Source organism: Eleutherodactylus coqui, chromosome 1 (assembly GCF_035609145.1).
Source record: "Eleutherodactylus coqui strain aEleCoq1 chromosome 1, aEleCoq1.hap1, whole genome shotgun sequence".
Lineage (NCBI taxonomy): Eukaryota > Metazoa > Chordata > Amphibia > Anura > Eleutherodactylidae > Eleutherodactylus > Eleutherodactylus coqui.
The window spans coordinates 524,031,648-524,054,862 of NC_089837.1; the positions used below are offsets into that span (position 1 = coordinate 524,031,648).

Below are 23,215 nucleotides of genomic sequence, written 5' to 3' on the forward strand. Positions count from 1 at the left end.
CCCCCGCCGCTCCCCGCCGGCCCCCGCATCTTTGGAGACGAGCGGGGAGATACTCGGCTAAGGCACTACTCGCTCGAGTAATGTGCCTTAGCGAGTATACTCGCTCATCTCTACTATCTATATATCTCATATTTATCTATCTATCTCATATCCATCTATATATCTATCACATATCTATCTATATATCTCAGATCTATCTGATATTTGCCTATGTGATATCTATCTATCTAGTATCTATCTATCTATCTTTCTCATATCTATCTATCTCATATCTATCTATCTTATATCTATCTATCTTATATCTATCTATCTATCTATCTATCTATCTATCTTATATCTATCTATCTATCTTATATCTATCTATCTTCAATCTATCTGTCTCATATCTATCTATCTCATATCTATCTATCTCATATCTATCTATCTCATATCTATCTATCTTTTATGTATCTATCTTTTATGTATCTATCTTATATCTATCTATCTTATATCTATCTATCTTATATCTATCTATCTATCTATCTTCAATCTATCTATGCATCTATCTATGTATCTATACTCATATCTATCTATCTATCTATCTATCTATCTATCTATCTATCTTATATCTATCTATCTATCTATCTTATATCTATCTATCAATCTATCTATCTATCTCTCACATCTATCTCATATCTATCTATCCCATATCTATCTATCTATCTTATATCTATCAATATATTTATCTATCTATCTCATATCTATCTATCTATCTATCTATCTCATATCTGTCTATCTATGTCTCATATCTATCTATCTATCTCATATCTATCTATCTCATATCTGTCTATCTATCTATCTATGTCTCATATCTATCTATCTATCTCATATCTATCTATCTATCTATCTATCTCATATCTATCTATCTCCTATCTATCTATCTCATATCTATCTATCTATCTATCTCATATCTATCTATCTATCTCATATCTATTTATGTATCTATCTACCTATCTATCCATCTATCTCATATCTATCTCAAATCTATCTATCTATCTATCTCATATCTATCTCATATCTTTCTCATATCTATCTCATATCTCTCTATCTATCTCATATCTATCTATCTATCTATCTATCTATCTATCTATCTATCTATCTATCTATCTATCTCATATCTATATAATTCATATCTCCTATCTATCTCATATTATCTATCTATCGATCCATCTATCTCATTTCTCATATCTACCTATCTATCTATCTATCTATCTATCTCATATCTATCTATCTATCTATCTATCTATCTATCTATCTATCTCATATCTATCTATCTATCACATATCTATCTATCTATCTATCTATCTATCTACCTATCTCATTATCTATCTATCTATCTATCTATCTATCTATCACATATCTATCTATCTCATATCTATATAACTCATATCTCCTATCTATCTCATATCTATCTATCTATCTCATATCTATATAACTCATATCTCCTATCTATCTCATATCTATCTATCTATCGATCCATCTATCTCATATCTCATATCTACCTATCTATCTCATATCTATTTATCTATCTATCTATCTATCTATCTATCTATCTATCTATCTATCTATCTATCTCATATCTATCTATCTATCACATATCTATCTATCTATCTATCTATCTATCTACCTATCTCATTATCTATCACATATCTATCTATCTATCTATCTATCTATCTATCTATGTATCTCATATCTATATAACTCATATCTCCTATCTATCTCATATCTATCTATCTATCTATCTATCTCATATCTATATAACTCATATCTCATATCTATCTATCTATCTATCACATATCTATCTATCACATATCTATCTATCTATCTATCTATCTATCTCATATCTATATAACTCATATCTCCTATCTATCTCATATCTATCTATCTATCTATCTATCTATCTATCTATCTATCTATCTATCTATCTATCTATCTCATATCTATAGAACTCATATCTCCTATCTATCTCATATCTATCTATCTCATTATCTATCTATCTATCTATCTCATTATCTATCTATCTATCTATCTATCTCCTATCTATCTATCTATCTATCTATCTCATATCTATCTATCTATCTATCTATCTATCTATCTATCTATCACATATCTATCTATCTATCTCATATCTATATAACTCATATCTCCTATCTATCTCATATCTATCTATCTATCTATCTATCTATCTATCTATCTATCTATCTATCTATCTATCTATCTATCTCATATCTATAGAACTCATATCTCCTATCTATCTATCTATCTCCTATCTATCTATCTGTCTCCTATCTATCTATCTATCTATCTATCTATCTATCTATCTATCTATCTATCTATCTATCTATCTATCTATCTATCTATCTATCTACCTATAGTGTTTGTAAGTAGCTGCATACACCCTCTGAGAACTGTTGTAAATAATAGAAAATACATTTTAGAATTGAATTTAAATACCATTTTTAGCAGTTTTCGGGGGTTTTCTGCTGCTTTCTTACTGTTTTCAGTATCCAGCCCTACACGGAGCGTGTGATGGGAGTTTTTTTACACCTCTGTATATCTCAAAAACAAACACACAAACAGCCTTTCACTGCGGTAACAGAACATCGGATACACTTGGAGCTCCTGCCAGCACTGAGGCCACTGCGCCATTTATAATAGGTGGTCGGCATAGCAACCGTTGCACACACGGACCAGAGACCAGTGGGGGATTTTCTTAACAGCGGATATTTTTTGTTCTATATGTCATGATTGTTTCTGCGGGTACAATGATCAGGGGCGATGGGAAGCACATTTATCTACATGACACTATATTAGAATTAACTCTTCCTTATATAGGAGGTGGCAGCATCAGACTTGTTATTACACTTGCTTCTCAAAAATGGACGGCTTAGTTTAGTGCTATATTAGGCCAAAACTATTTAAAGCTGGTGCAAAAACAAAGACAAGGGGTCTCCCAAAATAATGCTTTGTGAATTTAGATGTGAGCTGGGGGCGCTGTTGCATTGATGCCAAGGGGTTTTTCCTTATGTCTGTGGTAACAAGTGGTACTGCAAGTCGCCAGTACTGGATACTACCGTAGATAATGATTTGCGGTGATTATTGTCCAGCTGATAATGGAGCTATAATCCCTCCTTCCACCCAAACGGTTGGCATTGGAGGGGGTGACTTTCTCTTACAATATTAGTCTTTGAAATGGTGGATCTGCCGCACATTTAATAAAATTATCACTTGTGTATATAAAAGTAAAACAAAGGTATAAAACAAATACTGTATATGTGTAAATAAATGACAGCGTGTGGCATCCTGTGGAAGAACTGAGCCTGCCCTCTGCCTGCAGTCGAGGAGAGGATTTCTGTGTAGAAAGAAATGTGTGGGCAGATAAAACTGAATAAACTCACAAGGGAAGCCACAAACTATTTTCACTGGCATATTTCAGCTAATTTCCCATTGGTGAGAACTAGAAAGTAGCAGATGGGAGAGGATTACTATGTAAGAAACACGGTGTGACTAATCCGCACTAATTATGACATATTCCGCTCCTATCACAATATCCATGAAGCAGAATACAAAGTAAATTTACTCAACATATAAGAGAAGGAACTAAGTTGTTTTTGTTGCTGCAGACAATTATATGATCGCTGAATATGCAACAGAACGTAACTGCTATAATCATGAATCCCGTAGCTATACTATGCTGCCCCCTATGTATAAGAAAAGTATATATTTTAATTCTGCCACCTAAATACAACAATATAGCTACTATATAACCGCCCCCTATTTTGAAAAATATGCCCACTATAATAGTGTCCACTATGTACAAGAATAAAACTACTATAATACTGCCCCCTATGTACAAGAATATAACTACTATAATACTGCCCCCTATGTACAAGAATATAACTACTATAATACTGCCTCCTATAGACAAGAATATAACCACTATAATACTGCCTCCTATGTACAAGAATATAACTACTATAATACTGCCTCCTATGTACAAGAATATAACTACTATAATACTGCCCCCTATGTACAAGAATATAACTACTATAATACTGCTCCCTATGTACAAGAATATAACCACTTAAATACTACCCCTATGGACAAGAATATAACTAATGTAATACTGCCCCCTATGTACAAGAATAGAACTACTATAATACTGCACCATATGTACAAGAATGTAACTATTATAATACTGCCCCCTATACACAAGAATATAAATACTATAATACAGCCGCCTATGTAAAGGATAGAACTACTATAATACTGCCTCCAATATACAAAAATATAACTACTATAATACTGCCCCCTATGGACAAGAATGTAACTACTATAATACTGCCCCTATGTACAGAAACATAACTACTATAATACTGCCCCCTATGTACAAGAATATAACTACTATAACACTGCCCGCTATGTACACGAATATAACTACTATAATACTGCCCCTATGCACAAGAATATAACTACTATAATACTGCCCACTATGTACAAGAATATAACTACTCTAATACTGCCCCCTATGTACACGTATATAACTACTATAATACTACCCCCTATGTACAAGAATATAACTACTATAATACTGCCCCCCTATGTACAAGAATATAACTACTATAACACTGCCTCCTATGTACAAGAATATAACTACTATAATACTGCCCCCCTATGTACAAGAATATAACTACTATAACACTGCTCCTATGTACCAGAATATAACTACTATAATACTGCTCATATGTACAAGAATATAACTACTTTAATACTGCCCCCTATGTACACGTATATAACTACTATAATACTACCCCTATAAACAAGAATACAACTACTATAATACTGCTCCTATGTACAAGAATATAACTACGATAACACTGCCCCCTATGTACAAGAATATAACTACTATAATACTACCCCTATGTACAAGAATATAACTACTATAATACTGCTCCTATGTACAAGAATATAATCGATAATACTGCCCCCTATGTACAAGAAAAGAACTACTATAATACTGCACCCTATGTGCAAGAATATAACTACTATAATACTGCCCCCTATATACAAGAATATAACTATTATAATACGGCCGCCTATGTAAAGGATATAACTACTAAAATACTGCCGCCTATGGACAAGAATATAACTACTATAATACTGCTCCCTATGTACAGGAATATAACTACTATAATACTGCCTCCTATGTACACGTATATAACTACTATAATACTACCCCTATGTACAAGAATATAACTACTATAATACTGCTCATATGTACAAGAATATAACTACTTTAATACTGCCCCCTATGTACACGTATATAACTACTATAATACTACCCCTATAAACAAGAATACAACTACTATAATACTGCTCCTATGTACAAGAATATAACTACGATAACACTGCCCCCTATGTACAAGAATATAACTACTATAATACTACCCCTATGTACAAGAATATAACTACTATAATACTGCTCCTATGTACAAGAATATAACCGATAATACTGCCCCCTATGTACAAGAAAAGAACTACTATAATACTGCACCCTATGTGCAAGAATATAACTACTATAATACTGCCCCCTATATACAAGAATATAACTATTATAATACGGCCGCCTATGTAAAGGATATAACTACTAAAATACTGCCGCCTATGGACAAGAATATAACTACTATAATACTGCTCCCTATGTACAGGAATATAACTACTATAATACTGCCTCCTATGTACAAGAATATAACTACTATAATACTGCCTCCTATGTACAAGAATATAACTACTATACTACTGCCCCCTATGTACAAGAATATAACTACTATAATACTGCTCCCTATGTACAAGAATATAACTACTATAATACTGCCTCCTACGTACAAGAATATAATTAATATAATACTGCCCCCTATGTAAAGGATAGAAGTACTATAATACTACCCCCAATAAACAAGAATATAACTACTATAATACTCCCCCTATGTACAGGAATATAACTAATATAATCCTGCCCCTATGTACAAGAATATAACTACTTTAATACTGCCTCCTATGTACAAGAATATAACTATTATAATACTGCCCCTTTGTACAAGAATATAACTACTATAATACTGCCTCCTATGTACAAGAATATAACTATTATAATACTGTCCCCTATGTACAAGAATATAACTACTATAATACTGCCTATGTTCAAGAATATAACTACTATAATACTACCTCCTATATACAAGAATATAACTACTATAATACTGCCCCTATGTACAAGAATATAACTACTATAATACTGCTCCTATGTGCAAGAATATATCTACTATAATACTGCCCCCTATGTGCAAGAATATAACTACTATAATACTGCCTCCTATATACAAGAATATAACTACTATAATACTGCTCCTATGTACAAGAATATACCTACTATAATACTTCCCCATATATAGAATATAATTACTATAATACTGCCCCCTGTGTACAAGAATATAACTAATATAATACTGCTTCCTATGTACAAGTATATAAGTACTATAATACTGCCTCCTATGTAGAAAAACCCCCCCACTATAATACTGCCCCCTATGTGCAAGAATATATCTACTATGATACGACCCCCTATGTACAAGAATATAACTTTTATAATACTGCTCCTATGTACAATAATATTACTACTAAAATACTGTCCCTTTTTTAAAAGAATATAACTACTATAATACTGCCCCCTATGTACAAGAATATAACTACTATAATGCTGCTCCATATGTACAAGAATATAACTACTATAATACTGCCTCCTATGTACAAGAATATAACTACTATAATACTGCTCCTATGTACAAGAATATAACTACTTTAATACTGTCCCCTATGTATAAGGATATAACAACTATAATACTGCCCCCTATGTACAAGAATATAACTACTATAATACGACCCCCTATGTACAAGAATATAACTACTATAATACTGCCCCCTATGTACAAGAATATAACTACTATAATACTGCATCCTTTATACAAGAATATAACAACTATAATACTGCCCCCTATGTACAAGAATATAACTAATATAATACTGCCTCCTATATACAAGAATATAACTACTATAATACTGCCCCCTCTGTACAATAATATAACTACTATAATACTGCCCGCTATGTACAAGAATATAGTAATATAACTATATTCTCGTACATAGTATAGTAGCATAACTACTATAATACCGCTCCTATGTACTTGAATATAACTACTATAATACTGCCCCCTATGTACAAGAATATAACACTATAATACTGTAGTCTATGTACAAGAATATAGCTAGTATAATACTGCCTCCTATGTACAAGAATATAACAATATAATACTGCCTCCTATGTACAAGAATATAACTACTATAATACTCCCACTATGTACAAGAATATAACTACTATAATACTGCATTCTATGTACCAGAATATAGCTACTATAATACTGCACCCTATGTACAAGAATATAACTACTATAATACTGCCCACTATGTACAAGAGTATAACTACTATAATACTGCCCCCCTATGTACAAGAATATAACTACTATAATACTGCCTCCTATGTACAAGAATATAACTACTATAATACTGCCCCCTATGTACAAGAATATAACTACTATAATACTGCCCCAATGTACAAGAATATAACTACTATAATACTGCTCCCCTATGTACAAGAATATAGCTACTATAATACTGCCCCCTATATAAAAGCATATTACTACCATGATACTGCTCCTATGTACAAGAATATAACTACTATAATACTGCCTCCTATGTACAAGAATATAACTACTATAATACTGCCCCAATGTACAAGAATATAACTACTTTAATACTGTCCCCTATGTACAAGAATATAACAACTATAATACTGCCCCCTATGTACAAGAATATAACTACTATAATACAGCCTCCTATATACAAGAATATAACTACTATAATACTGCTCATATGTACAAGAATATAACTACTATAATACTGCCCGCTATGTACAAGAATATAACTACTATAATACTGCCCCAATGTACAAGAATATAGCTACTATAATACTGCTCCCTATGTACAAGAATATAACTACTATAATACAGCCTCCTATATACAAGAATATAACTACTATAATACTGCTCATATGTACAAGAATATAACTACTATAATACTGCCCCCTATGTACAAGAATATAACTACTATAATACTGCCCCAATGTACAAGAATATAACTACTATAATACTGCCCCCTATGTACAAGAATATAACTACTATAATACTGCCTCCTATGTACAAGAATATAACTACTATAATACTGCTCATATGTACAAGAATATAACTACTATAATACTGCTCCCTATGTACAAGAATATAACTACTATAATACTGCACCTATGTACAATAATATAACTACTATAATACTGCCCCATATGTAGAATATAATTACTATAATACTGCCTCCTAAGTACAAGAATATAACTACTATAATACTGCACCCTATGTACAAGAATAACTACTATAATACTGCCCCCTATGTACAAGAATATAACTTTTATAATACTGCCCCCTATGTACAAGGATATAACTACTATAATACTGCCCCCTATGTAGAAGAATATAGCTACTATAATACTGCCCCTATGTACAAGAATATTACTACTACAATACTGTCCCTTATGTAAAAGAATATAAATACTATAATACTGCCCCCTGTGTACAAGAATATAACTACTATAATACTGCTCCTATGTACGAGAATATAAGTACTATAATACTGCCCCTATGTACAACAATATAGTAATATAACTATATTCGTGTACACAGTATAGTAGTATAACTACTATAATACCGCTCCTATGTACACGAATATAACTACTATAATACTGCCCCCTAGGTACAACTATATAACAGTATGATACTGTAGTCTATGTGCAAGAATATAGCTACTATAAGGCCTTAGTCACACGGGCGCATCGGCACCCGTACACCGGCGCCGATGCGCCCGTGTGACTGTGTCAGAAGACGGCTGTACCTAAAGACGGCCGTCTCTCTGCAGCGCTGGAGGAAAGAACATGTGACCGGCTCCATTACTGGTCATGTGTTCTTTCAGCAGCGCTTCAGAGAGACGGCCGTCTGCAGGTACGTCTGTCTTCTCAGTGACAGTCAGACGAGCGCATCGGCGCCGGTGTACGGGTGCCGATGCGCCCGTGTGACTAAGGCCTAATACTACTACTATGTACAAGAATATAACAACATAATACTGCCTCCTATGTACAAGAATATAACTACTATAATACTGCATACTATGTACCAGAATATTAATACTATATTACTGATCCCGGTATAACAGCATATTACTACCATGATACTGCTCCTATTTACAAGAATATAACTACTACAATACTGCCTACTATGTACAAGAATATAACTACTATAATACTGCCCCCTATGTACAAGAATATAACTACTTTAATACTGTCCCCTATTTACAAGAATATAACAACTATAATACTGCCCTCTATATACAAGAATATAACTACTATAATACTGCTCCTATGTACAAGAATATAACTACTATAATACTGCCTCCTATGTACAAGAATATTACTACTATAATACTGCTCCCTATGTACAAGAATATAACTACTAGAATACTGCCTCCTATGTACAAGAATATTACTACTATAATACTGCTCCCCTATGTACAAGAATATAACTACTATAATACTGCCTCCTATGTACAAGAATATAACTACTATAATACTGCCCTCTATGTACAAGAATATAACTACTATAATACTGCCTCCTATGTACAATAATATAACTACTATAACACTGCCCCATATGTAAAATATAATTACTATAATACTGCCTCCTATGTACAAGAATATAATTACTATAATACTCCCCCTATGTACAAGAATATAACTACTATGATACTGCATTCTGTGTACAAGACTATTACTACTATAATACTGCCCCCTATATAAAAGCATATTACTACCATGATACTGCTCCTATGTACAAGAATATTACTACTATAATACTGCTCCCTATATAAAAGCATATTACTACCATGATACTGCTCCTATGTACAAGAATATAACTATCATAATATTGCCATCTATGTTCAAGAATCAAATTACTATAATACTGCTCCCTATGTAGAAGAATATAAATGCTATAATACTGCCCCTATGTACAAGAATATAACTACTATAACACTTCCCCATATGTACAAGAATATAACTACAATAATACTGCCTCCTATGTAGAAGAATATAACTACTATAATACTGCCCCCTATGTACAAGAATATAACTACTATAATACTGCCTCCTATGTACAAGAATATAACTGCTACAATTCTGCTACTATATACAGAATATTGACCACTTTAATACTACTCCTACGTATACGGATATAACTATTATAATACTGCCCCCTATGTACAAGGAAATAACTACTATAATACTGCCTGCTATGTGCAAGAATATAACTACTATAATACTGCCCCCTTTGTAGAAGAATATAACTACTATAATACTGCCCCCTTTGTACAAGAATATAACTACTATAATACTGCTCCCTATGTACAAGAATACAACTATTATAATACAGCCCCCTATGTACAAGAATGTAACTACTATAATACTACTCCTATGTATAAGGATATAACTACTATAATACTGCCCCCTATGTACAAGAAAATAACTACTATAATACTGCCCCCTTTGTACAAGAATGTAACTACTGTAATACTATTCCTATGTATAAGGATATAACTATTATAATACTGCCCCCTATGTACAAGACTATAACTACTATAATACTGCCCCTATGTGCAAGAATATATCTACTATAATACTGCTTCTATGTACAAGAATATAACTACTATAATACTGCTCCTATATACAAGAATATAACTACTATAATACTGCCCCTATGTACAAGACTATAACTACTATAATACTGCTCCCTATGTACAAGAATATAACTACTATAATACTGCCCCCTATGTACAAGAATATAACTACTATAATACTGCCCGCTATGTACAAGAATATAACTACTATAATACTGCTCCTATGTACAAGAATATAACTAATATTATACTGTTTCCTATGTACAAGAATATAACTACTATAATACTGCCCCCTACGTACAAGTCTAAAACTACTATAATACTGCCTCCTATGCACAATAATATAACTACTATAATACTGCTCCCTATGTACAAGAACATAAATACTATAATACTGCCCCCTACGTGCAAGAATATAACTACTATAATACTGTCCCCTATGTACAAGAATATAACTACTATAATACTGTCCCCTATGTACAATAATATAACTACTATAATACTGCCCCTATGTACAAGCATATAACTACTATAATACTGCCCCCTATGTACAAGAATATAACTACTATAATACTTCCTCCTATGCACAAGAATATAACTACTATAATACTGCCCCCTATGTACAAGAATATAACTACTATAATGCTGCCCCCTATGTACAAGAATATAACTACTATAATACTGCCCCCTATGTACAAGAATATAACTCCTATAATATTGCCCCTATGTACAAGAATATAACTACTATAATACTGCTCCTATGTACAAGAATATAACTGCTATACTACTGCCCCTATGTACAATAATATAACTACTATAATACTGCCCCTATGTACAAGCATATAACTACTATAATACTGCCCCCTATGTACAAGAATATAACTACTATAATACTGCCTGCTATTCACAAGAATATAACTACTGTAATACTGCCCCCTATGTACAAGAAAATAACTACTATAATACTGCCCCCTTTGTACAAGAATGTAACTACTGTAATACTACTCCTATGTATAAGGATATAACTACTATAATACTGCCCCCTATGTACAAGACCATAACTACTATAATACTGCCCCTATGTACAAGAATATAACTACTATAATACTGCCTCCTTTGTACAAGAATATAACTACTATAATACTGCCCCTATGTACAAGAATATAACTACTTTAATACTGCTCCTATATACAAGAATATAACTACTATATTACTGCCCCTATGTACAAGAATATAACTACTATAATACTGCCCCCTATGTACAAGAATATAACTACTATAATACTGCCTCCTATGTACAAGAATATAACTACTATAATACTGCTCCCTATGTACAAGAATATAACTACTATAATACTGCCTCCTATGTACAAGAATATAACTACTATAATACTGCTCCCTATGTACAAGAATATAACTACTATAATACTGTCTCCTATGTACAAGAATCTAACTAATATAATACTGTTTCCTATGTACAAGAATATAACTACTATAATACTGCCCCCTATGTACAAGAATATAACTACTATAATACTGCTCCTATGTACAAGAATATAACTACTATAATACTGCTCCTATGTACAAGAATATAACTACTATAATACTGTTCCTATGTAGAAGAATATAACCAGTATAATATTGCCCCCTATGTACAAGAATATAACTACTATAATACTGCCCCTATGTACAATAATATAACAACTATAATACTGCCCCCTATGTACAAGAATATAACTACTATAATACTGCCTCCTATGTACAAGAATATAACTACTATAATACTGCCTCCTATGTACAAGAATATAACTACTATAATACTGCCCCCTATGTACAAGAATATAACTACTATAATACTGCCTACTATGTACAAGAATATAACTACTATAATACTGCTTCTATGTACAAGAATATAACTACTATAATACTGCTCCCTATGTACAAGAATATAACTACTATAATACTGCCCCCTATGTACAAGAATATAACTACTATACTACTGCCCCTATGTACAATAATATAACTACTATAATACTGCCCCTATGTACAAGCATATAACTACTATAATACTGCCCCCTATGTACAAGAACATACCTACTATAATACTGCCTCCTATGCACAAGAATATAACTACTATAATGCTTCCCCCTATGTACAAGAATATAACTACTATAATACTGCCCCCTATGTACAAGAATATAATTACTATTATACTGCTCCGTATGTACAAGAATATAACTACTATAATACTGCCCCCTATGTACAAGAATATAACTACTATAATACTGCCCCTATGTACAAGAATATAACTACTATAATACTGCCCCTATGTACAAGAATATATCTACTCTAATACTGCCCCCTATGTACAAGAATATAACTACTATAATACTGCCTCCTATGTACAAGACTATAACTACTATAATACTGCCCCCTATGTACAAGAATATAACTACTATAATACTGCCCCCTATGTACAAGAATATAACTACTATAATACTGCCCCCTATGTACAAGGATATAACTACTATAATACTGCCCCCTATGTAGAAGAATAGAACCGCTGCAGAATAAGTTGGTGCTATACAAATAAAGATTATCATTAGAGATGAGCAAACGTACTCGTTTCGAGTACTTACGCACCCGAGTACCGCCATTTTCGAGTACTTCAGTACTCGCGCGCAAAGATTCGGGGGGCGTCGGGGGGCGGGGTGAGGCGTGGCGGTGCGGGGGGTAGCAGCGGGGAACAGGGGGGAGCCCTCTCTCTCTCCCTCTCCCCCCCACTCCCCACTGCTACCCCCCGTGCCGCGACGGCGCCCCCCCGAATCTTTTCACCCGAGTACTGAAGTACTCGAAAATGGCGGTACTCGGGTGCGTAAGTACTCGTAACGAGTACGTTCGCTCATCTCTAATTATCATTATATCTACTATTATACATGCTCCTTGATGTTGCAGCAGGTGATTTGCACTGATCATGTTGACTCTCCTGATTACTCTTCATGTATTACATTACATGTGATGTTCTGTTACATTTTCATGCTCGTTTTATCATTCACTACATAACATTTTTCTGCACTAGCAGGGCGGTAACTGCTCTCCTCGTAGAAGCTCAGCCAATGGCGAAAGAATAAGTCAGGTAAGAGTAATCTACAGTATATTACAGGATGACTAATTGAATTATGTTGGTTTTACACACTAAAAGCCCATTTAGACGGGAGGTTGCCGACACTTGTCCCTGCACATACTAGCACTCATGCTGCTGCCAGGGAGTCAGTATAGTTCGTTCTCTCCTCACACTCCCCTGCCCCTCTCCAATGATATACTATAGCGGCCGTTCAGTACTGAACAGCAGCTATTTACAATGAGCGATCAACTGATCGTCCATCGTTTATGCCCGATGCTCAGCCTGCCCAAATGTAGTTTAAAGCTGATCCACCCCCACTGTAATCTGTGCCATTTCTGACAGACACACATATATAAATACCAAAAAATGGGTGCTGCCCATTAACCAGGGTGCTGCTCTAACAGCCAGGAACTGCAGCATGTAAGCAAATGAAAGTGGAAGGCGGCTCTTTATGTCATCCATCGGCAACCCTCAGTGCAATTACAAGGTACCCATGGCAGCCGAAACCTGACGAAGAGCTCCATGTCTGCCATGTGATTCAGCCTATTAGACCCCGCCTCTGTCACAGTCTATTAGGCTAATGTAAGTTTTTTAGTAGACTGCACTACATAGGTAATGCAGTATGCTAACCAAAAAAAATGCATATTCCAGTCCGCTCAGGGATGAAAAATAGTGTCAAAAAAGTTCAATAAAATTCAATTGAAAGAAAAAAATCCATTTAAAAATTTTTTTCCCCACAAAGAAAAGCATTTTGAATGAATAAAATACACATAAAAGGCAGCTACTTTTATATATTATTTATATTACCGCATTAGTAAGGACCCAGACAATAAAAAGTGTTGTAAATCATTTCGCATGGTGAGCACTGTAAAAATAATTTTAGAAACTAATGCCAGAATTGCAATTTTTCGTTTGTTTGCCTGTAAAAAAATGTAATAAAAATAAAATGACATGTACCTTAAAAAGGTACCAATAAAAACTATGACTCATCCTGCAAAAAACCAAGACCGAACAGAACTCTGCTACCAGAAGAGTAACAATTGTTCTAGGTCTTAGGGCTTACTCCGACATGTGTACATCGGACGGGTTTTCACGCTGATATTCACTTTCTCTCTTTGCAGGGGGAGGAGGCGGGCCCAAAGCGGTGCACTGAGCTCCCGCCCCCTCTCCACGCTCTCTTCATCCCTCGCCACTTTTGCAATGGAAGGGGCGGGACTTAGCTCCACCCCACCCCGTCCCTCCCATTGCAAACAGTGGCAAGGGGTGGAGAGGGGGCGGGAGCTCAGTGCACTGCTCCCTGCCTGGCCCGCCTCCTTCCCCTGCAGAGAACGGCAGCGTATATCGGCCGGGCGTGAAAACCCAGCCGAAATACGGTCGTCAAAATAAACCCTGAACTCCGGCTGCAGGGAAAAGGTGAGTATACATTTTTTTTAATTTTTACACATTTTAGGATGATTTTCAGGGAAGGGCTTATATTTTTAAGCCCTTCCCGAAAATTCATCCCACGCTCGCCGGCAGCCCATTGCTTTCAATGGAGCCGGCAATCGGCTCCATTGAATTCAATGGGCGAACATCGTTCTTCTCTACCACAGCTGTTACAGCTGTGGCAGAGGAGAACGATCTTTATAGTATATGTTCTCTATGGGGTCGGCGCTGCTGCCGCCGGCCCCATTGAGAGCATATATAGAACACAAGGAATCGCAGAACGCAGATAGGCGCGATCTACGATTCCTTGTGTCCTATAATTTATCGGACATCCGCATAAAAAGCGGCCATGTGACCGATACCATTATGAAGCAATGGTTCTATATATGCGCAGATCGCATGCGCATCCGCAAATCGCGGCCAAAAACGGTCATCTGACCGAGGCCTTAGAATGCGGCGATGAACAGACAATCTTTTTTTCTTAAAAAAACGTGTTGTTATTGTGGCAGTAGGTAAGAAAATCTGCATGACCCTGGCATCGCAGCAACTGCGCCGATCAGATGAGAAAGTCGTGTTATTTATACCGAATGGTGAGCGCTGTAAATCCAAAAACTATGGTGGGATTTCTGAATGTTTTTTCCATCTTCCCCCCCAAAATGTAATAAAAGCTCCCCAACAAATGATTTGTACCCCAGAGTGCGGCCGTTACAATATACAATATACAAGCCTCACGGCTGGAAATGAGTTATGGCTCCCGCAATGCAACAATGAAAATCGCTTGGTCCCTAAGGCACAAAATACACTGATCACCAAGGGGTTAAACTGTAGGGTTGCACTGGGTAACCACGCCTACTCTGGTAAACCACACCCACTTAAAAAAAAGAGGCTTCCCCGTGGAGCTTCTATTTTATTGCAAACTTCTGTAATTATTAAAAGGCTAATTTCTTTTAGAAGCCTAAACTTTGGGAAATGAATGTCAGCATGGAGAGGAAGTAAAGGCTCTGAAGCCCAAAGTCAGGGTCACCCCCCCTCCCCCTCCAGCCTGCGTGATCACTCATATAGCCAGATCCCAATGACTGCAGCCTCCTGATTCGCCGACTCGGGGTCACACCAGGAGAACAGCGGGAGTCTGAGAGAAACTGGGTCACAGCTGAAAAACCCTCTATGCATATAAAGCAGCGAAAGCACAACTCCCTGCTCCACTATCTGCAGCCAGTGTGATGCGTGCAGCGGAGGGAGCGGGGATACAGATTCCTAGAAGGTATATTCCTGTACGTAGGGGGCAGCATTAGGCCTGCACACGGGTGGAAATTCCGCAGCGGGATTTAACATAGAATTTGCACCCGTGCCCGCTGCCATAGGATGGAATTAGATAATGCAGTCCTATGCAGACAGACGTATTTGCACCACGTGAAAACTCACGCTGCAAACAAATCACGGCATGTCCCATTTATGTCACCCCCCCGGCCGCCGGCTCCGGTCTGCGCATGCGCCGGCTACCCGGCAGCCGACACTTCACAGAGCCGAAGCCACAGGACCAGATGAGTACTGTGGCCAAAGACGTCACTGCTGATGCGCCGATACCGCTCAGCTCATGTGTAGTGCAGCCGGGACATAGCAGAGCGAAGGGGATGGCAGAGCCGCGGTGGTCTGAGAATTCTCGAAGCGGGACCCAACACACCAATCTGCAGCAGTCCTTATAGTAGTTATATTCTTGTACATAGGGAGCAGTATTATAGTAGTTATATTCTTGTACATAGGAGGCAGTATTATAGTAGTTATATTCTTGTACATAGCGTGCAGTATTACAGTAGTTATATTCTTGTACATAGGGGGCAGTATTATAGTAGTTATATTCTTGTACATAGGAGCAGTATTATAGTAGTTATATTCTTGTACATAGGGGGCAGTATTATAGTAGTTATATTCTTGTACATAGGGGGCAGTATTATAGTAGTTATATTCTTGTACATAGGGAGCAGTATTATAGTAGTTATATTCTTGTACATAGGGAGCAGTATTATAGTAGTTATATTCTTGTACATAGGGGGCGGTATTATAGTAGTTATATTCTTGTACATAGGAGCAGTATTATAGTAGTTATATTCTTGTACATAGGGGGCAGTATTATAGTAGTTATATTCTTGTACATATGGGGGCACTATTATAGTAGTTGTATTCTTGTATATAGGGGCACTATTATAGTAGTTATATTCTTATACAAAGGGGGCAGTATTATAGTAGTTATATTCTTGTACATAGGAGGCAGTATTATAGTGGTTATATTCTTATACAAAGGGGGCAGTATTATAGTAGTTATATTCTTGTACATAGGAGGCAGTATTATAGTGGTTATATTCTTATACAAAGGGGGCAGTATTATAGTAGTTATATTCTTGTACATAGGAGCAGTATTATAGTAGTTATATTCTTGTACATAGGGGGCAGTATTATAGTAGTTATATTCTTGTACATAGGGAGCAGTATTATAGTAGTTATATTCTTGTACATAGGGGGCGGTATTATAGTAGTTAAATTCTTGTACATAGGGGGCAGTATTATAGTAGTTATATTCTTGTACATAGGGGGCAGTATTATAGTAGTTATATTCTTGTACATAGGGAGCAGTATTATAGTAGTTATATTCTTGTACATAGGGGGCGGTATTATAGTAGTTATATTCTTGTACATAGGGGGCAGTATTATAGTAGTTATATTCTTGTACATAGGAGCAGTATTATAGTAGTTATATTCTTGTACATAGGGGCAGTATTATAGTAGTTATATTCTTGTACATAGGAGCAGTATTACAGTAGTTATATTCTCGTACATAAGAGGCAGTATTATAGTAGTTATATTCTTGTACATAGCGGGCAGAATTATAGTAGTTATATTCTTGCACATAGGAGGTAGTATTATAGTAGTTATATTCTTGTACATAAGAGGCAGTATTATAGTAGTTATAGTCTTGTACATAGGGGGCAGTATTATAGTAGTTATATTCTTGTACATAGGAGCAGTATTATAGTAGTTATATTCTTGTACATAGGGGACAGTATTATAGTAGTTATATTCTTGTACATAGGGGGGCAGTATTATAGTAGTTATATTCTTGTACATAGGGGGCAGTATTATAGTAGTTATATTCTTGTACATAGGAGCAGTATTATAGTAGGTGTATTCTTGTACATAGGGGGCAGTATTATAGTAGTTATATTCTTGTACATATGGGGGCACTATTATAGTAGTTGTATTCTTGTACATAGGGGGCAGTATTATAGTAGTTATATTCTTGTACATAGGGCGCAATATTCTAGTAATTATATTGTTGTACATAGGGAGCAGTATTATAGTAATTATATTCTTGTACATAGGGAGTAGTATTATAGTAGTTATATTCTTGTACATAGGGGCAGTATTATAGTAGTTGTATTCTTGTACATAGGGGGCAGTATTATAGTAGTTATATTCTTGTACATAGGGCGCAATATTCTAGTAATTATATTGTTGTACATAGGGAGCAGTATTATAGTAGTTATATTCTTGTACATAGGGAGCAGTATTATAGTAATTATATTCTTGTACATAGGGAGTAGTATTATAGTATTTATGTTTCTGCACATGGAGTGCAGTATTCTTGCAGCTTCATTGCTTTTCATTGATTCTGCATAGTGGCAATTGTATTGTCTTTCATCGTTTGAAACATAAAAGTAGACCTTGGATATATAGTTATTTTGGAGCAGCACTTGAGTGGGTTGAATTGTAACTCCATCTCAAGTTTTGACTTCCTTCACATGGGCAATGCAACTTTACGCCAGCGGGATCGCAGCCAAAAAATCTCATCAATGAAAAATAGCTGTGAACGAGGCCCAAGATTAATTCGTTTTCTCGTTCATTTACACGGGTGTATCGTGTGAAAAACACGCTGCAGCAAAGAGTCGAGTCGATCGGCAGACATCTTCGGAAGGACTTCTAATGCTTAAATATAGTCAGCTTTTTTCTCTCATGAGCATCGGCCGCAGGTAAACTCTATGGGAGCCTCCTGTGTTTTTCACCAAAAGATAGGTCAAGACCTAGCTATACACGCAGCGTGAAGAATCTGCGACCGAAAATGGTTTTGACGGTGCAATTTCTTCACACACCCAAAAATCAGCCGTGTGAGTTAGTGCCTTGTTATACAATGCTTCACATGGTCACAATTTTCGGACAACATTTCAGTATTGCGGCTAAAAACGCTTGTGTGAATGAGGTTTTATTGTTTAGGATGTCCGACTCCATTGTAACCTTGTCATCACCGTCATCTGTCACTGCCGCTATCATTATCACACCTCTGGATGATTACGTGTCTTGCAGTGAGGTGTGATGTGTGATGTTTCACCTTCTGTGATAGTTTCATACCACGATTTTCATTTCATAATTTTGATGAAAACTGAAACTTTCCAGTAATTCTTCTATTCTCTGTCTCAGTTTTCTTCTTCATCTCTGTTAGTTCTCTGACTGTTGATTCCCGGCTGTTGTAAAGTTACAGCTCCTATCATTCAGTGACAGCTGGAGTACCGCAGGGTGGAGACCACTGACCTGTATGCTTGTATGCTGTATCATCAATCATGAGGATGATATTACTAGATCTGCTTTTTCTATATCTGCACAGGGGCTCTGTAGGTAAGGCAGCAGAGGGAGGGTGGGGGGAGGGGGAGTGGCAGCGGTACCAAAAAGGCAAATAGTGTATCATATTATCTAATAGGTCTCATTTAGGGGCTGTATTAATCAATATGAAACAGAATCCCTAAATGAAACCTCACAAACGGAAGTGCAAATTAACTCTTACATGGAGCTTCACTGACTTTTTAGAAAAGTGGCAGGCGCCAGCGTAAATGCTCAGAAAGTCTTTAATGCCACAATTCTGGTGCAGATGCTTATTTAAGGCTGCAGTGGCCCCTTCTTACGTAAAGGGCCCCTGTGCCAATCATCTTTAGTATGTCCACTCATCCATTCTGATTTGCAATCCACTAAAGCTATTAACTTGAACATATTGAATTAATAATGGCGATGCTCTATAAAAATCTATTGGCCCTGCTGAATGGCATCATAGAGGGGAGGAGCCTATGTGTCATGTGATCTCTAGTCTCCTGGTCCTCTGCTCAGTATTTCAGGAGGCCATTGATTGCATTCAATTTTACCAACCAGTTCACTCCTAATATGACACATATGAACATATTCTGGTGACTGATTACCTTTCAAGGACCATTCTGGTGAAAACACATTTTTCCATCCCTACACCTCTCACTTGTTTGCTTGTCACAGTCTCTATCTATTGCAGCGACCCACTTGCAGTAGAGTCCCCTTTCTTCTCCCATCTATCCCATGATGCATCAACAAAGCATTAGCTAGAGGCTGTACCATTTCTGCTTGCTCTGGGGACAGTTTAATTATCATAACCTTCTATATTCACCTAAATAAGATGCAGACCACAAGTATACAGCCAGAAGGATGAGCTGTGATCTCCTTTATTATATCCGTGTGACAGGAGCTGTATGGTCATCATCAGTAATTGTTATAGGAGTGCCTGTGTCCCGCTGTAGGCAGTTTCACTGATACATTTATGTAATAGTATCGCACAAACTGAAAGACTGACTTGAAGCTGAACACAGAATGCCACGTAGATCTGAGCGGGGCAGAACTGAGATCACATGACCATCGGAGGAGAAAGAGGCCGGGAGTGTCAGAAAAGGAATAACTAAGGTTACATTAGCCAACGTATATATATATATACAGGGGGGAAACCTACATAACGAATGAAATGTCACCGGAGTGGCACTTTAAATTATAGTGAATCTTCCCCTTTAAGAAATGAATGCTAGCACAAATCACTAATCATTATCTGCTACATATAGATATTTTTTGTGCCACCAGGATTCCACAGAAACCCAGCAATGACCCGGATCCGGAGCGACTATCGGCAGAACAGGAGTGATGCTGCCGGATGATGCCAGGTTCAGCGTCTTCTTGATCTGCATTCGGGGACCACCGATTTGATGACTATATCATTCCTAGGGATATACAGTGTAACCACTAATTGCAATACTTGCTTTCTATCACTGGCCAAAGAGCATGCAGCAATAAAAAACAAGATATTTATGCAATAATTTCTGAGCCTCTGTGATTATTAGGAAAGTACATGGGGGGCATCATGGGGAGGAGGGCTTCATGGGGGGGGGCATCATGGGGAGGAGGGCTTCATGGGGGGGCATCATGGGGAGGAGGGCTTCATGGGGGGAGGAGGGCTTCATGGGGGGGCATCATGGGGAGGAGGGCTTCATGGGGGGGCATCATGGGGAGGAGGGCTTCATGGGGGGGGCATCATGGGGAGGAGGGCTTCATGGGGGGGGGCATCATGGGGAGGAGGGCTTCATGGGGGGGGGCATCATGGGGAGGAGGGCTTCATGGGGGGAGGAGGGCTTCATGGGGGGGCATCATGGGGAGGAGAGCTTTATGGGGAGGGGGGGCATCTTGGGGGGGAGGGCTTCATGGGGGGCATCATTGGGAGGAGGGCTTCAGGGGGGGCATAATGGGGAGGAAGGCTTCATGGGGGGGGCATCATGGGGAGGAGGGCTTCATGGGGGGGCATCATTGGGAGGAGGGCTTCAGGGGGGGCATAATGGGGAGGAAGGCTTCATGGGGGGGCATCATGGGGAGGAGGGCTTCATGGGGGGGGCATCATGGGAAGGAGGGCTTCATGGGGGGGGCATCATGGGGAGGAGGGCTTCATGGGGGGGGGCATCATGGGGAGGAGGGCTTCATGGAAACCACCAGAAGTATAGAAAGGCAAAACAGGTTGTCAACTGCCGTACTGCATGGAAAACATGAGTTAAAGTGGTATTCCCATCCTGATAATTTATGGCATAACCATAGTGGAGAATATATACGCTTGTGCAGATGTTGCCGCTGGTTGGATCTGCATCAGGATCCCTAAGGGTGGGATCACAGGGGCCTGTAATGCTGCAGAGTACAGCGGCCCCACTAGAGCTACATGTGACAAGAACTGCCCGAGGTGCAAAGCACAAAGACTTTTTAAGATTAGTTTCTGTTATGTTGCAAAGTTCAGGGGAGAGAAATCAACATTTTTGCTGCTTTAGGAAAGTAATATTGACAATATTATTAGGTCTCTATACAGCGGCCCCGGGGGTAACGGCATCAACATACCCCAGATGGTAATTCATCCATTACATTTTATATATAAACAGGTTAGAACACTTCATGGAAAGTAAAATGTAACAAGAAAATTGTAAAAGAGAGAAGTGGTAGAAAGGGAAGATAAAAAGAAATGTGAATGGAAAAAACAGAAAAAGGAAAGAAAATAGAAAAATGGAGAGAAAATGAAAGCAAATGATAAAAGGAATGTTCAGAAAGAGAAAGAAAAGGGAAATGAGAGGTGAAGCGAAGGGAAAGGGAGAGAAAAGAATGAAAGGGAAAATAAAGGAATAAGGGAAGAGAAAGAAATTGGGGAAAATGGAGAGAAAAGGGAAGGGAAAGAAAGGAAAACAAAACATGAAAGGAAGAGAAATAAAACGAAAGAAAGGAAAGGGAAGGGAAGAGATAAGCAAAAAGGAAGAGTGAACCCCATTTAGACAGATTTTGTTCAGCCGAGAAGCAAACGATGTTAGCCTTTATGCACAATTATCCCTCAAAATTCGTTTAAATGATGTCTTTTGAGTGATAATCGTGTGTAAAGGCTAACATCGT

The 23,215-nt window shown here is 37.0% G+C and overlaps 1 protein-coding gene across 2 annotated transcripts in view; it reads left to right on the forward strand.

The window, feature by feature from the left end:
- MAP6 (microtubule associated protein 6) overlaps positions 1–21,562 on the forward strand; it is an 81,631-nt gene extending 60,069 nt beyond the window's left edge. The window contains exons 4-5 of one of the 2 annotated variants that reach the window (XM_066588292.1): positions 14,006–14,059; positions 21,386–21,561. In XM_066588292.1, coding sequence (XP_066444389.1) covers positions 14,006–14,054 — 49 coding nt within the window. In that variant the 3' untranslated portion in view covers positions 14,055–14,059; positions 21,386–21,561. Of the gene's footprint in view, positions 1–14,005; positions 14,060–21,385 lie in introns of both variants that reach the window. The other variant, XM_066588294.1, reaches the window with a different exon arrangement.
- Positions 21,563–23,215: the final 1,653 nt, after the last annotated feature.